The sequence below is a fragment of the Perna viridis genome, chromosome 15 (assembly GCF_037379345.1).
Source record: "Perna viridis isolate PV_CMFRI_1.1 ecotype Kerala chromosome 15, ASM3737934v1, whole genome shotgun sequence".
NCBI lineage: Eukaryota > Metazoa > Mollusca > Bivalvia > Mytilida > Mytilidae > Perna > Perna viridis.
In genome coordinates this window covers 13,089,860-13,109,762 of record NC_142459.1, presented here as the reverse complement: position 1 = coordinate 13,109,762, position 19,903 = coordinate 13,089,860, and the positions used below count along the sequence as shown (strand labels likewise).

Below are 19,903 nucleotides of genomic sequence, written 5' to 3'. Positions count from 1 at the left end.
ATATGGATGCAAACTTTGGGGAAAAATTACAAAAACTGAATGGACTTTGTTAGAGCGTGCTTATTGCTATATATGTAAAAGTATCCAAGGCCTTCCGCGACAGACTGGAACTGATATCTGTTTACCACTTCTTTGTTGAACTAGAATTGAATCGTTTGTAAATGAGAAGAAATTGCTATCTTTTGGAATCTTTGTCATAATCTGAACCAGTGCTTTTTTCCACAACAATATCAACCAATTTTAACCAGGCCCAAGCTTCCTATATCTTGCAGAAATTACTCCCAAGAATGTAACAACGGGGAAGAAAAGGTCACCAAAACCAAGCACCTCCAAAAGAAATGTCCTCGAAGAAACAGATGACGAAAATCTGTCTAAACTTTTCTTTCTGGAAGACTACCGGCCGTTACAAAAAGTTTGGAAAAAAAGTAAAACTAAAGAAAACAAGTACTATCTATTACTATTGTTTTTGTTTTTGATTTTTGTTTTTGATTTTGTTTTTATTTTTGTTTTGTTTTGCTTTGTTTTGGTTTTTTTGGTTTTGTTTTTGTTTGTATTTTTGGTATTTTTTGTATTGTATTTTTTTTTTGCTTATACAACCAAGTTACTGACTATCTGACTACAGTTCTATAGAAGATCAATTTGAAAATATGCATTATTGGGTTGGACTGGGATAGAGGGTTGCGTAATGATATTCACATTTCTTATTTTTATGTGGGTACTAATTTTCATGACAAAAAAACCACAGATATCAAAGTAGCAATTAACAAGGCTGATAGAGAAGAAGTAATAAATTAAGTTTAGTTTGCATTGAAAGAATCTTGTTTTTTCTACTTATAATTTTCTACATGTCATTCAAGAAAAAAAAAACACATGGCACGCAATTTCGATGCAGTTTGTTCGAACGCCACTAAGTTATCAGTATTAGGCCAATCGGGAAACAAAATTGCGATCAGGTGACTTGCATTTCTATGGAAGAGCGTCTTTAAGGCCAAAGGATAAAAAGTGAAACTGTACCGACTGTGAAAAACAAATGTGGCCGCATGGTTGTTAATTCTTGATCTTTATATATATTGTGTAGTATTGTAAGATACAACATATATGTCAATACTTTGTATAAACGCGGATGCGGCCACTTCCGTTTTAGGCAAATACCATAGAAAAATATGCAAAAAAAAATTAAGATTTCACTAATATTGTGTTAACTGTGACCGCTACTAGGTTAAAAACATTCATGATATTGCCAAAATTGACCGAGATGTATTTACTACAACCATAATCCTTTCAAATAAACTAACTAGTATAGACCAAAACAAATCTTTCAAAAAACGTTGAATATTTGGGGCCAAAATAAGGCCTTACCGAACCTACTCCTTTATTATTTGTTGACTGATATCCAAGACATAGTTGGACCAGCTAAGCTATGGCCTTATAAAATAAGAAGATTATTCTGAGGAAAAAAAAACATTGATGCACTGGGAACGTATTTGAATTACAACATTTGCATTTGTTACTGGCTTAAATCCAGAAATTGTATTAGAATGAGTTCAACTTATGGAATTGTGTAGGGATGAAAGTGGCATAAGATATCTAAAAGCCTTCTTTCGCCTTTTTGAAAGTGGCAGGATGTATAGTTTATATGCATACAACGTTTCTCAGAATACCTTGATGGAAAAGTTCGTCACTACACGAACAAACAAAACAGACGTTAGTTGAGCCATGATTGATTTTATAAATTCATAACAGTTCATTGATAGTATATTTGTAATGGATGCTCATGTGAAGGGTCCGGTCTAATATCGGTATTAAGTAAAATTTGCTCTCAATTACGGCTTCCATGACGATAGTGTACATAAGTTGTAAAAATGTACGTTATGGTGGAGGATTTTATTTTAAACTTATTTGAAATTAATTTCATAACAAGAAAAAATAACGGCAAATGGTAAATACTTCATATCACTAAAATCTTTCCTTTTTTCAAATTTCCACAAAACGTAATTTGCGACATCTAGTAGTGAACTTCTTTTATTCTGTCCCGTTATGATCAAAGTTTTAAGGGACAGAATCAAGATATAGCTACAAGAACTCTGGCTTTATTTCAATATTTTATTGAAGTTATCAAAACAAAGAGGTATACTCATTGTAATTAAGGGTAAGGAATGTTACCAATGCAGCTGTCAGAAATCAGCCCGACTCATACGTGGGTCAAGGCTAGGTCCCGGAAATGATGGGCTGAAGAGGGGGTTCGAAATATAGGCGGATCGACTTATACTCGAGTATATACTGTAGTCATGCTTTCATGGCTATGGGGTAAAGTTAGTTAACACAAGGCAAGAAAAGAAAACTTACTAACTCCGCTTAGTCATTACTAACCCCCTTACTAGGGGTATATTTAAGGAGGTAGACCTGGGATAAGGGACACAACTCTTACAAATGATTGGAACGTTTGTATTCAGAACTTTACATCAATCTCATGTAAGCATCCAAGTAACCTGGACTAACTTCATTCTATTTCAAATGAAAGCTTGAGAGGCTTTGGTGAAATTGGATATAACACAAGCATACCACTGATTTCGAGAGATATAATATAAATAGTCAGAATTTATTAGATGTAAGTGATGCAAACAGCGATACTAAGAAACTGGGCAAAATATTATTGAGCTGTTACGTACTAAATCTAGAAGTGATATTGAAGGGTTTGCATGCTGTTTTTAATCAATCGATGAAACTTTATTTCATTTACAGTACCTTTGTTACTTTATTTGTATTATTTTAGATACTTTATGCTCTTTGTTGTGTTGTCTGTTTTGCATGTCTGGTCTTTGTCCCTGGATTACACTCTTTTGATTTCCGCTAGAATCTTAGTCCCCTTGATTACTCTTCAATGTAGTTAGTGCACAGAATAATTAAGGGGGTAGACCTAGGATAAGGGACATAATTCTAAAAAAAAATCATTGGAACGTTTGTATTCAGCATTTTACATCAATCTTATGTAAGCATCTGATTAACTTGGATTTATTTTATTCTACTTCAAACCGAAGATTGAGAGGCTTTGGTGAAATTAAATTTGATACAAACATATCACTGATTTCAAGAATTTTGTCCCTTACCCTAGGTCTACCTCCTTAATTGCAATATCATACCAGATAACAACAACCGAATGTTATTTTATGTCAAAAAGCCAATAACAAATCAAGTTTACAGGGTTGAAATCTTTTTTGGGAAGACCAAAGTCCTGGACTTTTTCAACTTTTGTACACTAATCCCCTACAATGTTTTGTCAAGTTCCAATCGTAAGATATAAAAAAAAATCAATTTTGTTATCTGATATTCGTATGTATATTTCTATGTTTGCAAGAAAAAAGACACAAAACTATGGTTTTATAAGTATTATTTAACCAATTTGAATAATAAACAATTTACAACTTGTTGAACTTTTTAATGAGTCACTTGGTCATTTTTAAGTCTTTCAGAAAATTGACTTCCATTCGAACGGGTTGTTCCACTTGTCTCTTTGGCCATGATAACCTGTGATCTTCAACATGTGTTGTGACCCTAGTAGTCATCCAATGTTCAACAGCATCACCTGGGTTGAACACTTGATGTTTAGGACCTTCCTGCATAATCAATAACTGATTGTTGAAAGGTGTTTGATTTAGAGTGCTTCTGTACTTTGATTTCGTGAAATTCATTATAGGACTGGTCCTCAAACTTGCAATTTGAAGTTTCAGCCCAGTCCATTTCCTGAGTATGGACTCCTGTTCATCACGAGTGAAATATTGTGAAATGGAGGCATGATTTAAAAGATTACAAAGCTCATCCACTACAAAATCACCAAGTTCTTGTCTCGATAAAGGCCACTTTTGAAAGTTGAACACTTGGAAGAACGATAGAGGAGCTTGAGACAGATGATCAAACCTTTTCTTCACATATTTAATAGCCAGATCTAGAAAGTCATGAATGTCCTTGTCATTAGTGAATTCAATACTTGGAAAACAACCTGACAGACTGAGGTCTTAAAATTTCTTTTCATCTTTCTGGTATAGTTCAATAATTTTTTTCATGAATTTTCCGGGTTTCTGTTTCAAGGCATTCAATGTCATCACAGCAGCTTCAACTAAATCTGGAATTTCAATTAGCAACAAATCTTCAAGTTGAAAACTTTTTGAGATTTCAGTTAAAATAGGGAGATAGTCCAGAAGGAAGAATAATTGTTTTAGGAATTTGATGGATTTGAGCTACTTCAGGTAACCTTTACCCTTATTGGCATCATCAGCTCTTGTGCCACTAACTGCATTATGTTCGAGATGACCTGCACCCGCTTTCAAATTTTGTTCCAGGGCACTGACAGCTCTACCTTTATAGGACCTCCACCTTACTTGTTTAATGTCTGACATGTGTAAAAAATCAACATCAAGTACATCAGCAATGGTTTTGACTTCATTTTTTACGTCTCTGGGTGAATAGTGGTAGAAAGCAAATATGCCCTTGATTGTGCTTGCCATTTGCTCAAGATATTTGTATATTTTGGTAGCATCATGTGCAGTCAGTTTGAGCTTGTGGGCTACACAGTGCAACCCCGTTACATCTGGAATCACCTCTCTAATTTTGGCTATAACTCCTCCTTTTAGGCCTAAACTCACAGAAGCACCGTCAAAATTGGCACACACTAAGATGGGGAAGTTCTCATTTTTTGGCTTTAACTTTTCAAAATTCAGACCAATCTTTTCCAGAGCATTTTGAAGGGCATCGAAAATTCCCTGGGCATCAGCTTTATAAAGACTTTCAATGGATATCATTTTGGTAACTGAAGCAGACCCTTCAACATATCGAATGTAAACAAATTCCTGTTCGGTAACTGAGATGTCAGTGCTCCCATCTGAGAGGATTCTCATAAACGTTTTTCATGGACCTGTTTGTCAACTAAAGTTTGAACAGTTGCAGCAGCAAACGTTTTACAACCATTAATGTTCAAATAATTTTCACCAAGGTCAAGTCCATTTTTAGTTGAATTTCACATATCAACTCATAGCCTGAGAACAGTGCTCCAGCTTTGACAAAACCGTAAGCAGTATTAAACAAATTTTCTAGACTTTCCTCCGATTTTCATCTAATTGTAATTGAGACTTGGGTATCAGGGTGTCTGCAACAGCCTGAGAAGGACCAGCAGTTGCTGTGGGGTCATTAAGTTCCTTAAACCAATGCTTGACACACAACGTATGCTCAACACGTTTGTCGTGAATCTTGAGTGGATCTATACGTAGGTTTTTAGTACCCCTAATAAGGGTATCCTTTCTATTAGACAAATGGGGGGAAATTTCTTCACTATTTGCTTTACATTTCCTCAACATAATCGTCAAAAATAACCCAGGGAAATTCATCTAACCATGAGGTTATAAATGTTCTTTTGCGTTTGTCTCTTTCGTATTTTAGATCTTTATTTTTTATATGAGCGTTTGATTCAGTGACAATTGATTCCGTCTCCTGATCTGATGCCTCGTCATCAGCTTCCCGTTTTTCCGTTTTTTTAACCGTGAAATTGTAGTTGAGCAAGACATTTTCTTCAAAAGTTTGTCAACAAAATTTGATCTTTACCATTCCCGTGCTTGATTAAGAATAATTGTATTATGGTACGAGACCACAATTATCTGCCCTTAGCTTTCCTACGAATATAGTTCCTATAATAATAGGGGATTTTTCAAAAAATTTTTAGAAACACTTCCTTTCAGAATTTCTCATACTTTTTGTGCTCAAATGGAAGAGGAATAATGAAATTATTTTAGTAGATGTGTTGAAATGAGAAATTTGACATTTAGGTTGTGATTTGGTGAGGTCAAAAAAGGTCAAGTTTGTGACATCCAGAAGCCATTTTGGGTCATTTTTTAGGGTATCTCTGTGTTTATGCATAAAATTTGAAAAAATAATGGTAAATTTTTTTATATTTTTTATATAAGTTGTTGGAAGGTTCAAATTAACGTCCCTGAAAATCTGAATTGAATTGCGCCGGTGGAATTTTTTTAAATTACAGAAAGGCTATAAAGAAGACAGTGGGAAAATTAATTGTGGTTTCGTGCCTTATGTCAAATTGCGTCTGATCAAGCGCAGGTGTGATTCAGACTTGAGAATGACTAATCAATAGATCGATTGTCCAATGTATGCATTCCAATTCTAAAAATATCTTGATAAGTACTTATAGGTCATGTAAAATGGTCCAAATAATGACAACAAAATCTTTCAAAAAAGAGTTTTTATTTTTTAGATTTGCCATGCCCGACGGACTTTTCTCATAGAAAAACGGCAAGTCCAAGGTTCATTTTTTTAATCCCGGGCGTCGGGCTTTAGGCATTTTCAACCCCTGGTTTAAATTTTTGTCTTGCCTGAGCTTTAGGTAGCAATAGCAAGGCATAGCGGTCCTAGATTCGGACAAGAGCATTTTAAAAAAAAAAAAAAACAGTGTTTACAAGAAATTCATCAGCTGTGTTTTAAAACTATAGTTGAAATCTGGAGACTTTGTCATTAGAAAAAAGTAGTATAAGAAAACTCAGAGGAAGTTAACTGAGAAAATATATTGGCCTTGGTGTTTTGCTGCACATGGGTTTGTGCTATTTTTAATTCAACAAATCAAAACTTACTTTTACAATGTTATATGACATGAATGATACATTGGTTAATGAATTTAAACAAGAGGCTCCCAGGAGCCTGAATCGCTCACCTGGTTAAGGTTAAAGGGCAATAAATTTAACAAGGAGTTGTCCAACAATTTTGACTTTTGGAGGCCTTTGAATAAGCATCATTCCAGTAATTGAAAGAGTTAGCATAAGGCTATACCTTATGGTTTTGGAAATATATGCGAAAAACTGACCCCTATGCTCTATTTTTAGTAGCAGCGACTATGTTTTTCGACGGATCAGAAATACCCCATACTGCTATTGAATAACGATGTATACTGAAATTAAATTATGATGTATACTCTATTGAATATTGATGTATGTTCTATTGAATAGTAATGTATACTATTTAATACTGATGTATACTGTTATTGAATAATGATGTATACTGTTATTGAATAAATATAGAATCTTACATTGATACGAGTGGATTTTCGTATTTCTCCAACCGAGATAGGAGAAATACGATGATCCAAGAGTGCCAATGTAAGATTCTGTTTCCCTAATTTTTTAAACAAAAGAAAAGCGTAAAAAATAAGAAAATTCTCCCAACCCAAATTGACAATATTTGGAGCGTCACAATCTAAGTTGTTCTTTTTTTTTCATTATTCATAAGACAACGACACATTACGGATTCCTAAATTCTATCATTTTAATAGCTGTTAATAATTTATTATCAGTAATATAAACTCAATTTTAAACAATTGTATTCCAATTTGTTAAGGAACTACTTTGTGCGGAGGATTTATTTTCCGGTAAGTCAATACAATTATGGCGGGAATTGGAACTGTCAGTTTGAAAGGTAAGGTGCTTTTTTGATCGATGTCACTGTCTATTACACACGGACGCTTCTTTTTTGTTGGCATAGCTAGTTGTGGTCCAGCGCTGAAAGTGATATTGAATGTTCCGCCATATATTGGCACGGCAAACAAGTAATTAAGACCTGCGGCCTATTGTCCAACAGCAATACGTGTTTCAGCTCGGTCTTGTCCGACCACGATTTGACGATCTGTAGTACATGCATGTGTTCTCTCATAATTCTGTCCAATCCTGTCCACAGTTACCGTTCTCAGAGTTTGAGAAGAAGAAATGCGATCCTCGACATTATTATTCACATCGGAAACGATATCGAATCTGTATCTGGCTTTACAGTGACAATTTTACCATTCGAAAGTTCAATGTCGTACAATAGATAACCAAAGTTATGAATGACGCTCATAATAATGCCATTTCTTTCATCACCACTGACTAATCGGACTTTTTGTCCCTTCTTTATTGTCTCGTTGAGGGAAATTGTCCCCGTTTAGCAAAATGCAGACGATCCGATCGCGAGTTATTATTCCGAATGTCAAATATTACTTCCGAAATTATTTGTTTGCGTTTGTAACTAAGCAAGCGCGGCCATTTTATTTTTAGATGCAATTCAGAAAAAGTAGTCCCTATAATTAGGCACGCCCCGTTTTCAAGCTTGACCATTAAGCGACTGAGAACGTAAAAGTCACCAGTGATTAGAACAATATTTTCTACACCGGTTGAGCGGTATGAAATTCAGCTAAAAATAAAAAAAAATGATGTATACTATTGAATAGTGATGTATATTGCAATTGAATATTGATGTATACTCCATTGCATAATGATGTATACTGCTATTTCATAATGATGTATACTGCTATTGAATAGTAAACTTTGAAAGGATACATAGAAAGACAAAATCATTGCACTTGATTTCCACCTGAACAGATTTGAGACAGATCTCATTTGAAATTCGGATGGAAAGAACCTTCACGTATGTGAAATTCACGTGATTTTTTTCACATGAAATTGTCAAGTGAAAATCATGTTAATTTCATGTGAACAAGTGAATTTCACGTGAACAGTACTTTACTGTGTAACATGAAAAGGAAATCGTTTATGGTGAAAATAAAAATGCTTTTCTACCAAGCTATAGTTTTAACTAAGGTTACTGTTTTCTAAAATGAACGTTAAACAAAAGAATAAATAATGAACATACCAACTTGCACGCACTCGCATAAAGGGCACTCTTGTCCCAAAACAGGTTTCAATTGGAAGCCGTTCGGACATATAGTAGAACATTGAGTAGAATCTGGACACTTCTCCTTAGCAGACAAATGGACAGCTTAAGAATACACATATAATCAATTGAAAAAAGTTTTCATCCCCTGATAATTATAATATATATATATTTTTAAATGTATGTTAAGAAAGATAATTTTTATGCATGTTTTTAGAAAAGCAGAGGACACTTACCCTACCGGTGCACCTGGTCCATGCTCCCAGTTTTTAGTGGAGTCCGAGTTGCTCATTTACTTTTGTTACTTTGTATGTATGATTTTAGTTACTTTATGTTCTTTGTTTTGTATGTCTGTTTTCCATGTCTGGTCTTTGTCCCTGGATTACATTCTTTAGATTACCGCTATAACCTTGGTTCCCTTGATTACTATTTGTTAGAACTTATTACACTGATATGCATTTATTTTAACAAACCTCTTTTTGGTAATATATGAATAGCATTCCATTTATAACGTTAACTATAAATATATTTGTGATTCTTTCACTATGAGTATGCAAAATTTCGTACATAAATTATATATATATTTGGTAGTTTTGTATTTAATACATGTGATTTCAATTACAATACGTTTTGTATTTAATACATATGATTTCAATTTCAATTTCAATTACACATATATATATATATATATTTGCGTTGTTTAATTGAACAACGCGTTGTTACATATAAGAAAAAAACAGTTGACAACGACGACACCCCAGGTGACGAGTACTGACGACATTAATTATATCAATAAACTCATTATTTTGCTGTATGTAAAGATACCGACCAGTAAAACAAAATATAGCAAGTATTTATGTACAAACACCATAAAAATAGAAAAAGAAACTTACATGTAACCAAATTGATGACACATTTTTACTTTTACAGATGAAATCAGTTTTATCTTTTACAAAACTGTCAGAACTGCCAGAAGACCAGTCCTACGACAGATTTAGAACAGTTCTAGAGCCAGTTCTTTTGAGTGTTTTAGCAGTAGAGCCGGCTCTGCTAAAATTGTCAGAAGAGCTGGCTCTAGAACTTTTCTATGACTCTTTTAGAACTGCTGGCTCTTCTGACAGTTCCCCTCAGAGGTTAGAACTGATCTTATCTGTAACTAAGCGTCCACATACTGTATTTGTAAGGTGAAGAGCGCTGGTAAATTAAACAAATAACAAATATGGCAAAGTGTAGGGTAAGCAGTTCGTCATAGAATAACTAATTTATAGTTCAACTTAAAAAAAAGAATTTAGAATAGAAATATTGATAAATAAGACCAGGCTAAAATTAGAATTTTCTTAATTACATATGAAAGTTACATCTTACCTGTCACAGGTTGCAAACATCTACAAATCGGACAACCATTATTTCCAGTTTTGTACCCAAAATCACATTTACTAGGACAGTTGAACATTGAACTACACGTCAAAGAGGTCTGTATGTAGGTCATGGTATGCGTAATACCGATCTCTGAAAAATATTAAACCCACAAAACTGAGTCTTTGGAAGCGTTCAGTTAGTTATACTTAAGGTAGATCAAACCTGTTAAACAAAATGCTTTCTTTTCTCTCGTCTAGCAAAAGCATACAGAAGTTTGAACGTTGTATTTGAAATTAGCATTTGAGAAATAAGGAAAACCTATATATTAAAAATGTTTTTAGGTATGATCTACCTTCAAAGGTAGTTTAAGTTGAATCCAAGTGTTGCCATAATGAACACTGCACTTGATATACATGTATTAACTAATTGGTTTTGTTTGATCAGTTGCAGTTGAAAGCGTTTAGTAATTAAACACATTTCAGTTGCAGCGATTAGAGAATTTCATTTCTATCAAGGATAATTAATGTGAGTAGGGTTTGTAAGTCTCGATGTGAATTTGCTTTAATCGGAATTTCAACTGTTGAATCCTTTCAAAACCGTAAATCGATTTGTATTGAATTTGCTTTTTCCTTGCATGAACATTGATATGAGGTACCATGATCACCGTATTTTTCACTCCCCGTTCCCCACCTCTTCAACCACCGTTCCCTGTCCCCTCAGCCATTGTTCCCACCCCTTCAACCACCGATTCCTACCCCCTTTATCTCCTAGTTACTAACATACAGTATTCGAATGTTAGCATAAAATTGTGTTTTGAGCGTAAATCAGATGACAAATTTTAAACTTTTAAGACACATTGGGTATAAATGGCAAAAGTATTTCAGATAATTAGATGATGGTTCTCTTATTTTAAACATAATGATGCATTCTGGGTAAATATTGTTGGACGACTCCAAACGCTATACTAGTATCGTAAAATAGAATAATGTACATGTATCGTTGATTTATAATGTTATATCGTAAATGGGGATTACCGCGTTCGTGAATATTCCAACATCCAACATCCAACATTACCTGTTTACAGTACAACATTCCCCATTTACAATATCAAGTTCGTGTATCGTAAATGTAGAATGTTGTACTGTAAACAGGGAATGTTGGATTTGCTTCGTAGATAGGAAATGTCGTATCGAAAATTGTTTTAAGTGTAAATGATGAATGACTTATTATTGTATACCTTTAGCTTCTACACAGGAACATGAAGGACAGCCGTTTGCCCCACATTTGTATCCCAGTCGACATCCTCTTGGGCAGGACAGTGCAGCATCACACTTAAGTGTAGCGATTGTGCCTTTATGTTGATAGAATAATTTGTTGATTTATGACAAAATGTGTAATTGTGCAAACGTTACATGCGTGTGTTGTTTTAAGAAGCAAAGGGAGAGAACACATTATCCATAGATTAACAGGTTTTTATGTTACTAGCTTATTTTGTGGAGTTCATAATAATAATTATTATTCTCAGAACACGTATGGTTGTTGTGTCTGTTGGTTAATTAATTGGTTGTCGATATGCTATACCCGTTGTCCCGTGGATAATTTTCCTGTATGAACATGTATCCATTTTCGTGCTTTCAAAAACAGGACGGTATACATCGCGATACACATATTGCTTTTATGACGCTCGATATGAACAACCCATATGACTCATTTATTTCACACAGGCATATACATTTTTAATTGGTTCGATTGATCAATTAATGTTCAGCTCATTTATTTATTTATTTATTTTTTTTCAGAAAATACACTTGGTGTACAATTTCACGGAAGAACATTCCAGAAATGCATAAAAAGTGTAGTACACAGGTATTTTGGCTACCGGAAACTTCCCTCTGAATCTAGCTCCGAACAGCGTCTGGCGTTCGAAATTCGCTGTACAGAGGAAAAGAAAGTCTGACGCTGCGTGGAGCTTGCCACTGAATTTGCCGATGTTGTTACGAACCTTGATTACATTTACAGTGGGGACATTGTGATCCTCCACCTTCAAGAGAGTAACCACTAGTGCATGACGTCATACAATGAACAGTTTCAGGACATTCTTGCAATACTGAATAAACACCTTTGGTTGGAGCTTTTGTTGGCGCTGTAAAACAGAGCGTTCAGTTTATGAGAAATCCTAAAGTATACAGAAAACTGCTTTGTATAATACCAATTTATTTCCCTACTTTTTAATCTGAATTTAAGACAATGGAACGCTGTCACCTATTTCACTTTCTTCAGAAGAGGGTCAAGAAAAGACGCGGGGATAAATCGTAGAGTATTAAAGATATTAAGTACATTTGTTGGAATATTTCTTAATATCAAATGTTTTATTCTATTGGCCTTATCAACGATTATTCTGCGCGCGCATTTTAACTCACGTGGCAAACAAGAACAAATGGGACAATCGTGAAGCGGTGAACTCTGAATGTGATAACCGTGTCGACATGTCTTCATACATTGGAGGGTTTTCTCCGTACATCCTGGCCCCTTTGTGGTTGGTAATAGCGTAGGTAGTGGTGTCTGTGCTATTAAATGATAATTTATTTTGATTTGTAACTGCAAAATTGTACATGTACCAGACTCAAAAACAAAACAAGAAAACACTCCTTCATTTGTAAATCATTATAGAGGGTTTGTTTGCGACAGCTTCTGTAGTTAATGTTAATTGACATAATTAGAGCTACCTTATCTACCTCAATTTTTTTCGTTTCAATCTCGTTGAGAGAATGTTCAAAAGATATACAGGTGCATTGAGCTCTTATCATTAACTACTGTTAAAGTAAGACTCTAACTTGTTTGATCTCCCAATTTACATGAGTTGGTGTTTATGAAAAGCTTCGAAAAACATATTTGTTAAAACAGAAAAAAAGAAAGTAACTCTTTGCAGAAGATTGATTACAACCGGAGGACAAACGTACACTGATTGCATTGACATAAAGGACATTCTCCATCAGTTGCAGATTTGAGTCTATATCCATCTTTACAATTCATAATACAATCAACAACAGCTTTACAGAGTTTTTGTTTCTTTGGTGCCGTTGTTGTTTTAACTGGAAGATAAAATAACAACGAGAAAAGTTTATGTTTTTATGATATACATATTGGTTATCATTCGAATAATTTGCCTTTCAGTTCGGAAATTTGTTATTACCCAATGTGTACATGCATTTATGATATACATATTGGGTAATGAAAGAAATTCTGAACTGAAAGAAAAATACTTCAAATAATAGCCAAACGAAATAAGCAAAAGAAGTAACACACCGCCAAGGGAAAATCCGGAAAGATGGAAACAACCGTAATGATTCCATTTGTAAACTGAGTGATCATGTTTGTTTTATTTTGGTACTTTATTTTTATGATGTGGGTATCAAACTCGGTAGTGAACAAATGAATTTGGATTGCTGTCAAATGAACGTAGTTGTATGAGCAGTATTGATGTCCAAATCATAATCCAGGTAATTCATATTTGATAAGCATGAAGTTTACACTTTCGGTATGTATGTGAATATGACAACTATTGTTACGCACTATCGGTAGCTTAACACCCAAAACTTCCGACGTTGTTTTATGTAGCATGAATGTTAGATAGATAATGCCTTCCTACAATATATATGTACAGAGTTTCCCAGTATTTCATTCATACACTGTAACATGTTTTTTTTTAAACAAAGACCTAACAACATCGATCTAAGACCGGTCACCGATCGCTTATCGATCATCGGTAATCAGTTGATTAGCACTGTTACATGTAGTATTGAATACAAAATACCGGTAAGAAACACTTTAAATAACACATACTATGCCTCATTTGATGCAATTACTAGAAATTGATTCATAAAAAAGTACTTTAACAAATTGTATATATCATACATACTTCCAAGTTCATTTTTCTCACATGCGCAAGACGGACATCCGTCAGCCATTTTAGCCCCCAGTTTGACTACATATTTGCAGGTTTTGACACACAAATCTGTTGCTTGACAGACCTCTGGAACTTTAATTGGAGTTGGACTTCCAGGATTGTGGTCTAGTGTAGGAAGAAAATATAATTCACTGAAACTAATCAATAATACTTACATCGAAGTACTAGTATGTATATTTTGTACATAGACAAACAATTACGATATCTCAGAATTTATGTATACCCACGAAAATATTCTCAGTTTATATAAAACGAATTCACAATTGATTGTATCAAAATAAAATAATCTGCCATTCGAGAAACAGAGACGGATCGTTCAATTACATATCACGGGGCGCAGTAAGTGCTGAACAAGTTACAAGATGAGTTATTATGAAATAATTATAAACACAAATTACTAAAGGTTTAATCTAAATATTGATTTTAGGTGCAGAAAGGGGAGTAAATAGAAATAAGACAAAACTGACAATATGGGGTAGTATTTTTTGGTCCTCAAATTTAGGGGGCGTACGTCAGGAACTTTCGTCTTTGGATCCACGCCTTCCCATCTTGCTTGACTGGATATTGTCATGAAACATGCATGTTGTACAACTAAACTGTTTTGACCTCCTTTTTTGAAAATTGATAAACAAAATTTGATAAACAAGGCACTTCGATTTTTTGATTAATTATTTTTGTTCTAGATAAAACGACTCATCTTGAAATTATGTAAATACTTACTTCCAGGGGCTGAGCAAGACGGTCCAATACAATGATCTAAAATTAAAAAAAAAACAAAACAAAACGAAAGTTCGATTAATAAAGTTAAAGTAATAAGAACTGTTTACGTTCAAGACGTTTTTGACTTTGATTATTTCCCCTTTCAAGCTTTCGAAAATAATTCACCCCGCTTATACATACTTACATACATAACCCAACCCGTATATTAACTCATATCAAAATGAATTTTACAGTGATGAATTAGTTGTACCAACAATATTGAAAGATGGACAGATGGACATTTTGATTTCCGATGCAACATACATCAATGTCATAAATTTTATTTTATCTTATACAAGGTCTTACAGGCTCAGCCAGTCGTGATTATCTTTGCAAAATCAGAAAACGGCAAAGCCAACACTATTTTAAGACTATTTAAGTACCAGTCCACATAAACTTCAGACACTGCCAATGGTAAAGTGATTCATAGTGAAGAAAAACCCACCAAACAAATGAAGTTTTTTCAGTCTACATATGCTATACTTTCACACATCAACTATCTTTTCTGCATTTAGACCTTCACTTTTTAGAAAATCGTGCATCCATCTCCCAATTAAAATCAACTAAATGAAGCTCAATCAAGAACGATAACTCTTCCAAAGTGCAAATTTCATGTACAATCTGTGTAATTTTATTTCTCAAAAGCGGAACAACCAAATGAAAAACTAAGACTGGTTATGTGATCAGTAACTCTTTTTGAACAAGAAATAAAACTGACTTTGGTGGGTTTTCGACATGCATGAATCACCTGCTGTCTGATTTTTAGAAAGACTGCTACTGAATTATTTATAAATTTCTGTGTGAGCTTTCCATATGAGACTCCCGAACTTATTCAATGAAAAAAACATGCCCTATTTTCCCTTAAAGGTCATTCTTATGCACAATTGGACTGCGTCATTGAAGTACTGATAAAAGTATGGAAGCCTAGAACAATCACCATGGAAAATAAATCTAGTAACATGTAGTGTGTTGTTCTTCACCTAACAGAAACGTTTATCAATGAACTTAATCAATGAAAAGCATTATTGGGCGACTATTGGGGGAACAATACAATTCATTCAGGACATTATAAGAATGCGTCCGTCCACTGCGGTATTATACACAAACCTTTTTCTTTTAAATTCCAACACTACTAGAAATGACGCTGATTAGATTCATAGCGTTAATTCAAGTGCAAAAAAAAAACAAACCAAAAAAACAAAACATGAAGCGAACATTGTAAAGCTTTATTCACAATAAGGCGACAAAGAGGTCTGAAAATCTAGGTCGAATTTAAAAATGCATTGATCTCTGAAAGATCGATAATGGATTACTAACACAAAATATAATTAGATATCATGAGTAAGATAAAGGTAAAAAAAAAATTTTTTTTCAAAAAGACTGAAGCTATATTGTTTTTTCCTCGTGCAACTTCATGGAGAAGGGAATCTATACATCAACAGTATATAAACTATTTTCTTGAAATGTTTTTTTTCAGTATCGTGAACATGACGCAGCATACACGACAGAAACCAAATGAAAGTAAGGTTAAAATGGTGGTACTTTTAAGTTAAATTAGTTATAGGATCAGACCTTAAATATAATGTACATAAAATGGTATCTAAGTTGTAGAGCATGGATATTAAAAATCTTTATAAATCAGAGTCCCACTGAGTCAAAGAATATGTAATCTTTGTAAAGAAGGGGTGGGAGATGAATTTCACATATTCTTCCAATGTAATAATCGAACGGTTAAGTATTTAAGATCTCTTTACATCCCAGATTACTGCACAAAGCAACCGAATATGAATAAATTTGGTGGGTTATTGTCTATCTGTAATGTTCAATTATACAAAAGAATGTGTGTTTTTTTATGAAAAATTGTTCATATCAGTGAATGTGTTAAAATATAAATGTGAATATGTATTCATGTATTTTATGATATTGACTGTTCTGTGTATTGTGTCTGTGTATTTGTCTTATTTTCATGTATGTACATGTTTGTGTTTGTTTTGTTGTCGTGGTTAGTTGAACTCCTGGGCAACGTGTCAAAGAAGTCTTCTCAAAATTCCTCACCTTTGTTTCATAAAATATAATACATGTACTAATTTCAATCTTCGATTTCAAGAAGTTTGTCGGTCGATATTTTAGTTTCTAAGAAAGTCTCAATTTGATTTTTTTAATAAAACATAGAACCCTGTTAGCTCTCGTTTAGTTTTTGCAATGTACGCGATAGAACGAATAATGCAATTGTAAGCACTAAACGTTCCTTGTCCCAAAAATAAAATACCCTGGTAAAACGTTCCGGGTACATGTGGACAAGAGTGAACGTAGTTATTACGTTACTTCATTCAGACACATCTTATCTCGTGGATAAAAAAAATTAAGTAGCACTCCAGCTAAGAATCATGCAAAATGTGATTCATTGGTAAACAGCCTACATATTTTTATTTTTGATAATTTGTTTGAATTGGCATAGTAAACAAAAATTAACATGCAGTTTTTTCTTATAACCCGTACTCTTAGGAGATAAAAATTGTAGAGAATGCACTGTAGATTTCAAAATTAAGGGAGATAACTATGTAAATGACGCTCAAATACAATAGAATCTACTGGATTTTCAATGTCGATTATCTCCTAAGAGCAGACAAATTTGAATGAATAATTACACATTTCATAGTATAGACCCATAAAACAACTTAATTACAAAAAAATATATATATAGCCTTTTTGGGGATGAATCACATTTTTCAGATTTTGCACGATTCTTTCAAAGATAGTTACTTAAAAACTCCCAAAAAACATGTATAAAAGGAAAAGACTAAAATTGTTAATAGTATGAAAAAACATGTATATAATGTATCGGTATTTCATAGAGAAAGAGTCTCATACCACTGTCCTTTCCGCTTTTTTCTCCAGGCATTGAAAATGGACTTTTCATGGACTTTCCGCCGTCTACAAAGTGAAGAAATAAAAGTACATTTTATTTATTAGAAGTATTGTTGGCTCCGGGACACTCACAGTGGAGGATCCGGGGGGTTACAGGGATGGACCCACTTATAGAATTTTTGTTTTGTTTTTTTTGTTTTTTTTTTGTGTTTTTGTTTTGTTTTGTTTTGATTTTCGTGCAAAATTTTGACAAGATTGAAAAAAAGCCTATAACCCCTCTGGAGTCCCGTTCAGAATCTTTGGACCCACTCTACCTCTCTAGTACCAAAGTCATCATGATTACAATTTTTAATACGAGCCGAAACACTTATGAAAATTCAAAAGTTTACTAAATACTAAGTAAACTTTTAATCTAATTCAGGGGATAGGGCTGCCCTTATGGGGTGCCGAATGAGACTTGATATTTTTTGTAATCAAAATCAATTTTGTGTACACAAAATTGAATTCCGTCACAACAAAATCAATTTTGTCGTACAAAACTACGTTACACAGACTTGTTTTATGTTAACTCCAGTTGTATACTGACGAAATTCATTTTTTGAGACATAATTCAATTTGGTGAGACAAAATTCAATTCGGGGTAACAAATTCAATTTTGTGAGACGAAATTCAATTCTGTGTCACAAAAGTCAATTCTGTGTCACCAAAGTCAATTCTGTGAGACAAAATTCAATTTTATGTCACAGAAGTCAATTTTGTATGCAAATTAGTTTAGAGAATCCTTTGGATATGCAAATGAATTCAAAATGTGCAGCATCATGTACACGTGTATTACAAACTTTAAGCATTCACTGTAATAGAGTGGATAAGATACAAATTTGCACGGTTATGATAAAGTACATAAGTGAAAGAAACTGTTTTATCAAACAAATCTGGTAGAAAACGTATAATAGCAATTTTAGACATTTCAAAACAGTTTTACTGTAGAATGCAACTTTTTTGTTTAATTTCACTTGAAACGGCCTCAACCGTTCTGCGTTGCTCGAAGTAATCGGAAACCTACGTTTACTATATCCAATGAGAAACCTTCTTACAAAATCGTGATAAAAGAATTCATTTGCATATTCCAAGGATTCTCTAAACTAATTTGCATACAAATTTGACTTTTGTGACACAAAATTGACTTTTGTGACACAAAATTGACTTTTGTGACACAAAATTGACTTTTGAGACACAAAATAGACTTTTGCGTCACAAAATTGATTTTTGTGATGCAAATTTGAATTCTGTACCACTTTGTTAATCTGAATTCATTTTTGTTGAACAAAATTCACTTTTGTCTGTACAAAATTGAATTTTGAGTACAAAACCTCAGGATTCTCATTCGGCGCTCCGTAGCCCTTAGTATGACATGTCTTTGGTTTCACATGATAAATACTTCGATTTTCATTTTTTTTAACGCAACGTTTGGTTTTTCATAGGTGTTCCAAACTTCATTTATTTATATTTCTGTTCGGTCATTTTATTCACATCTTCTCCAAAAACTGTAATGTCAAATACACAACTTTGCTGCTTATAAACGATAGTTGGTGCCTTTTAAATCCATAACTAATGGCGATATGTTAAACTCACATTGGCAAATCTCCTCGTAAATTTACTAAATGAAAATTAATATTTTAACTTTTCATTGAAAGTTTGACTGACTTGTCGAAAGTGTGTTATATCTTTACCACAAAACGGTCCTGTACATCCGCTTCCGTCACCACTTCCCATCATACCTCCCATTGAATTACCCATACTACTTCCGGGAAACAATGGGTTGAACCCTGCAATTGTCATCTTGGTTGAATTAACAGCTATTTAATAGCGGACAGTATAATGGATTTCAGACCTCATTTGTTCAAAAGATTTATTCCCACAGTTTATTAAAACGGTTTATACTAATAAATCTATATCTAGCGGATATATTATTTGCACAACCAGACCCAGTCGATATTTACATGCTACATTTAACAAGTTGAATTTGCCTTTTTTCTGTCATTATATAAGTATTTCACCTACATGTACACCTACACCTACAAAGTAAGAAGTCGGTATTCCATACTCCCACATTCCAACGAATTCTATAGTTTTGTGCATTGTAGATGTGTGTTATGTCCATTGACACCTACATGTAAATCTTCATACATATGAGATCAGTTCTAACCTCTCACAAAACTGTCCAAGAACTGTAAGAAGAACAGTTCTAGACCC

The 19,903-nt window shown here is 33.7% G+C and overlaps 1 protein-coding gene across 3 annotated transcripts in view; it reads right to left on the bottom strand.

The window, feature by feature from the left end:
• Nucleotides 1-19,903, bottom strand: part of LOC148596996 (uncharacterized) — a 34,387-nt gene that overhangs the window by 9,992 nt on the left and 4,492 nt on the right. Inside the window, exons 6-15 of one of the 3 annotated variants that reach the window (XM_088563984.1) lie at nucleotides 19,381-19,476; nucleotides 17,654-17,716; nucleotides 14,744-14,779; nucleotides 13,976-14,128; nucleotides 13,017-13,148; nucleotides 12,477-12,623; nucleotides 12,059-12,199; nucleotides 11,294-11,407; nucleotides 10,063-10,206; nucleotides 8,677-8,802 (exon numbers count right to left, since the gene is read on the bottom strand). In XM_088563984.1, coding sequence (XP_088420110.1) covers nucleotides 8,677-8,802; nucleotides 10,063-10,206; nucleotides 11,294-11,407; nucleotides 12,059-12,199; nucleotides 12,477-12,623; nucleotides 13,017-13,148; nucleotides 13,976-14,128; nucleotides 14,744-14,779; nucleotides 17,654-17,716; nucleotides 19,381-19,476 — 1,152 coding nt within the window. The remainder of the gene's footprint in view (nucleotides 1-8,676; nucleotides 8,803-10,062; nucleotides 10,207-11,293; nucleotides 11,408-12,058; nucleotides 12,200-12,476; nucleotides 12,624-13,016; nucleotides 13,149-13,975; nucleotides 14,129-14,743; nucleotides 14,780-17,653; nucleotides 17,717-19,380; nucleotides 19,477-19,903) is intronic. The other 2 variants (XM_088563985.1, XM_088563986.1) reach the window with 2 other exon arrangements.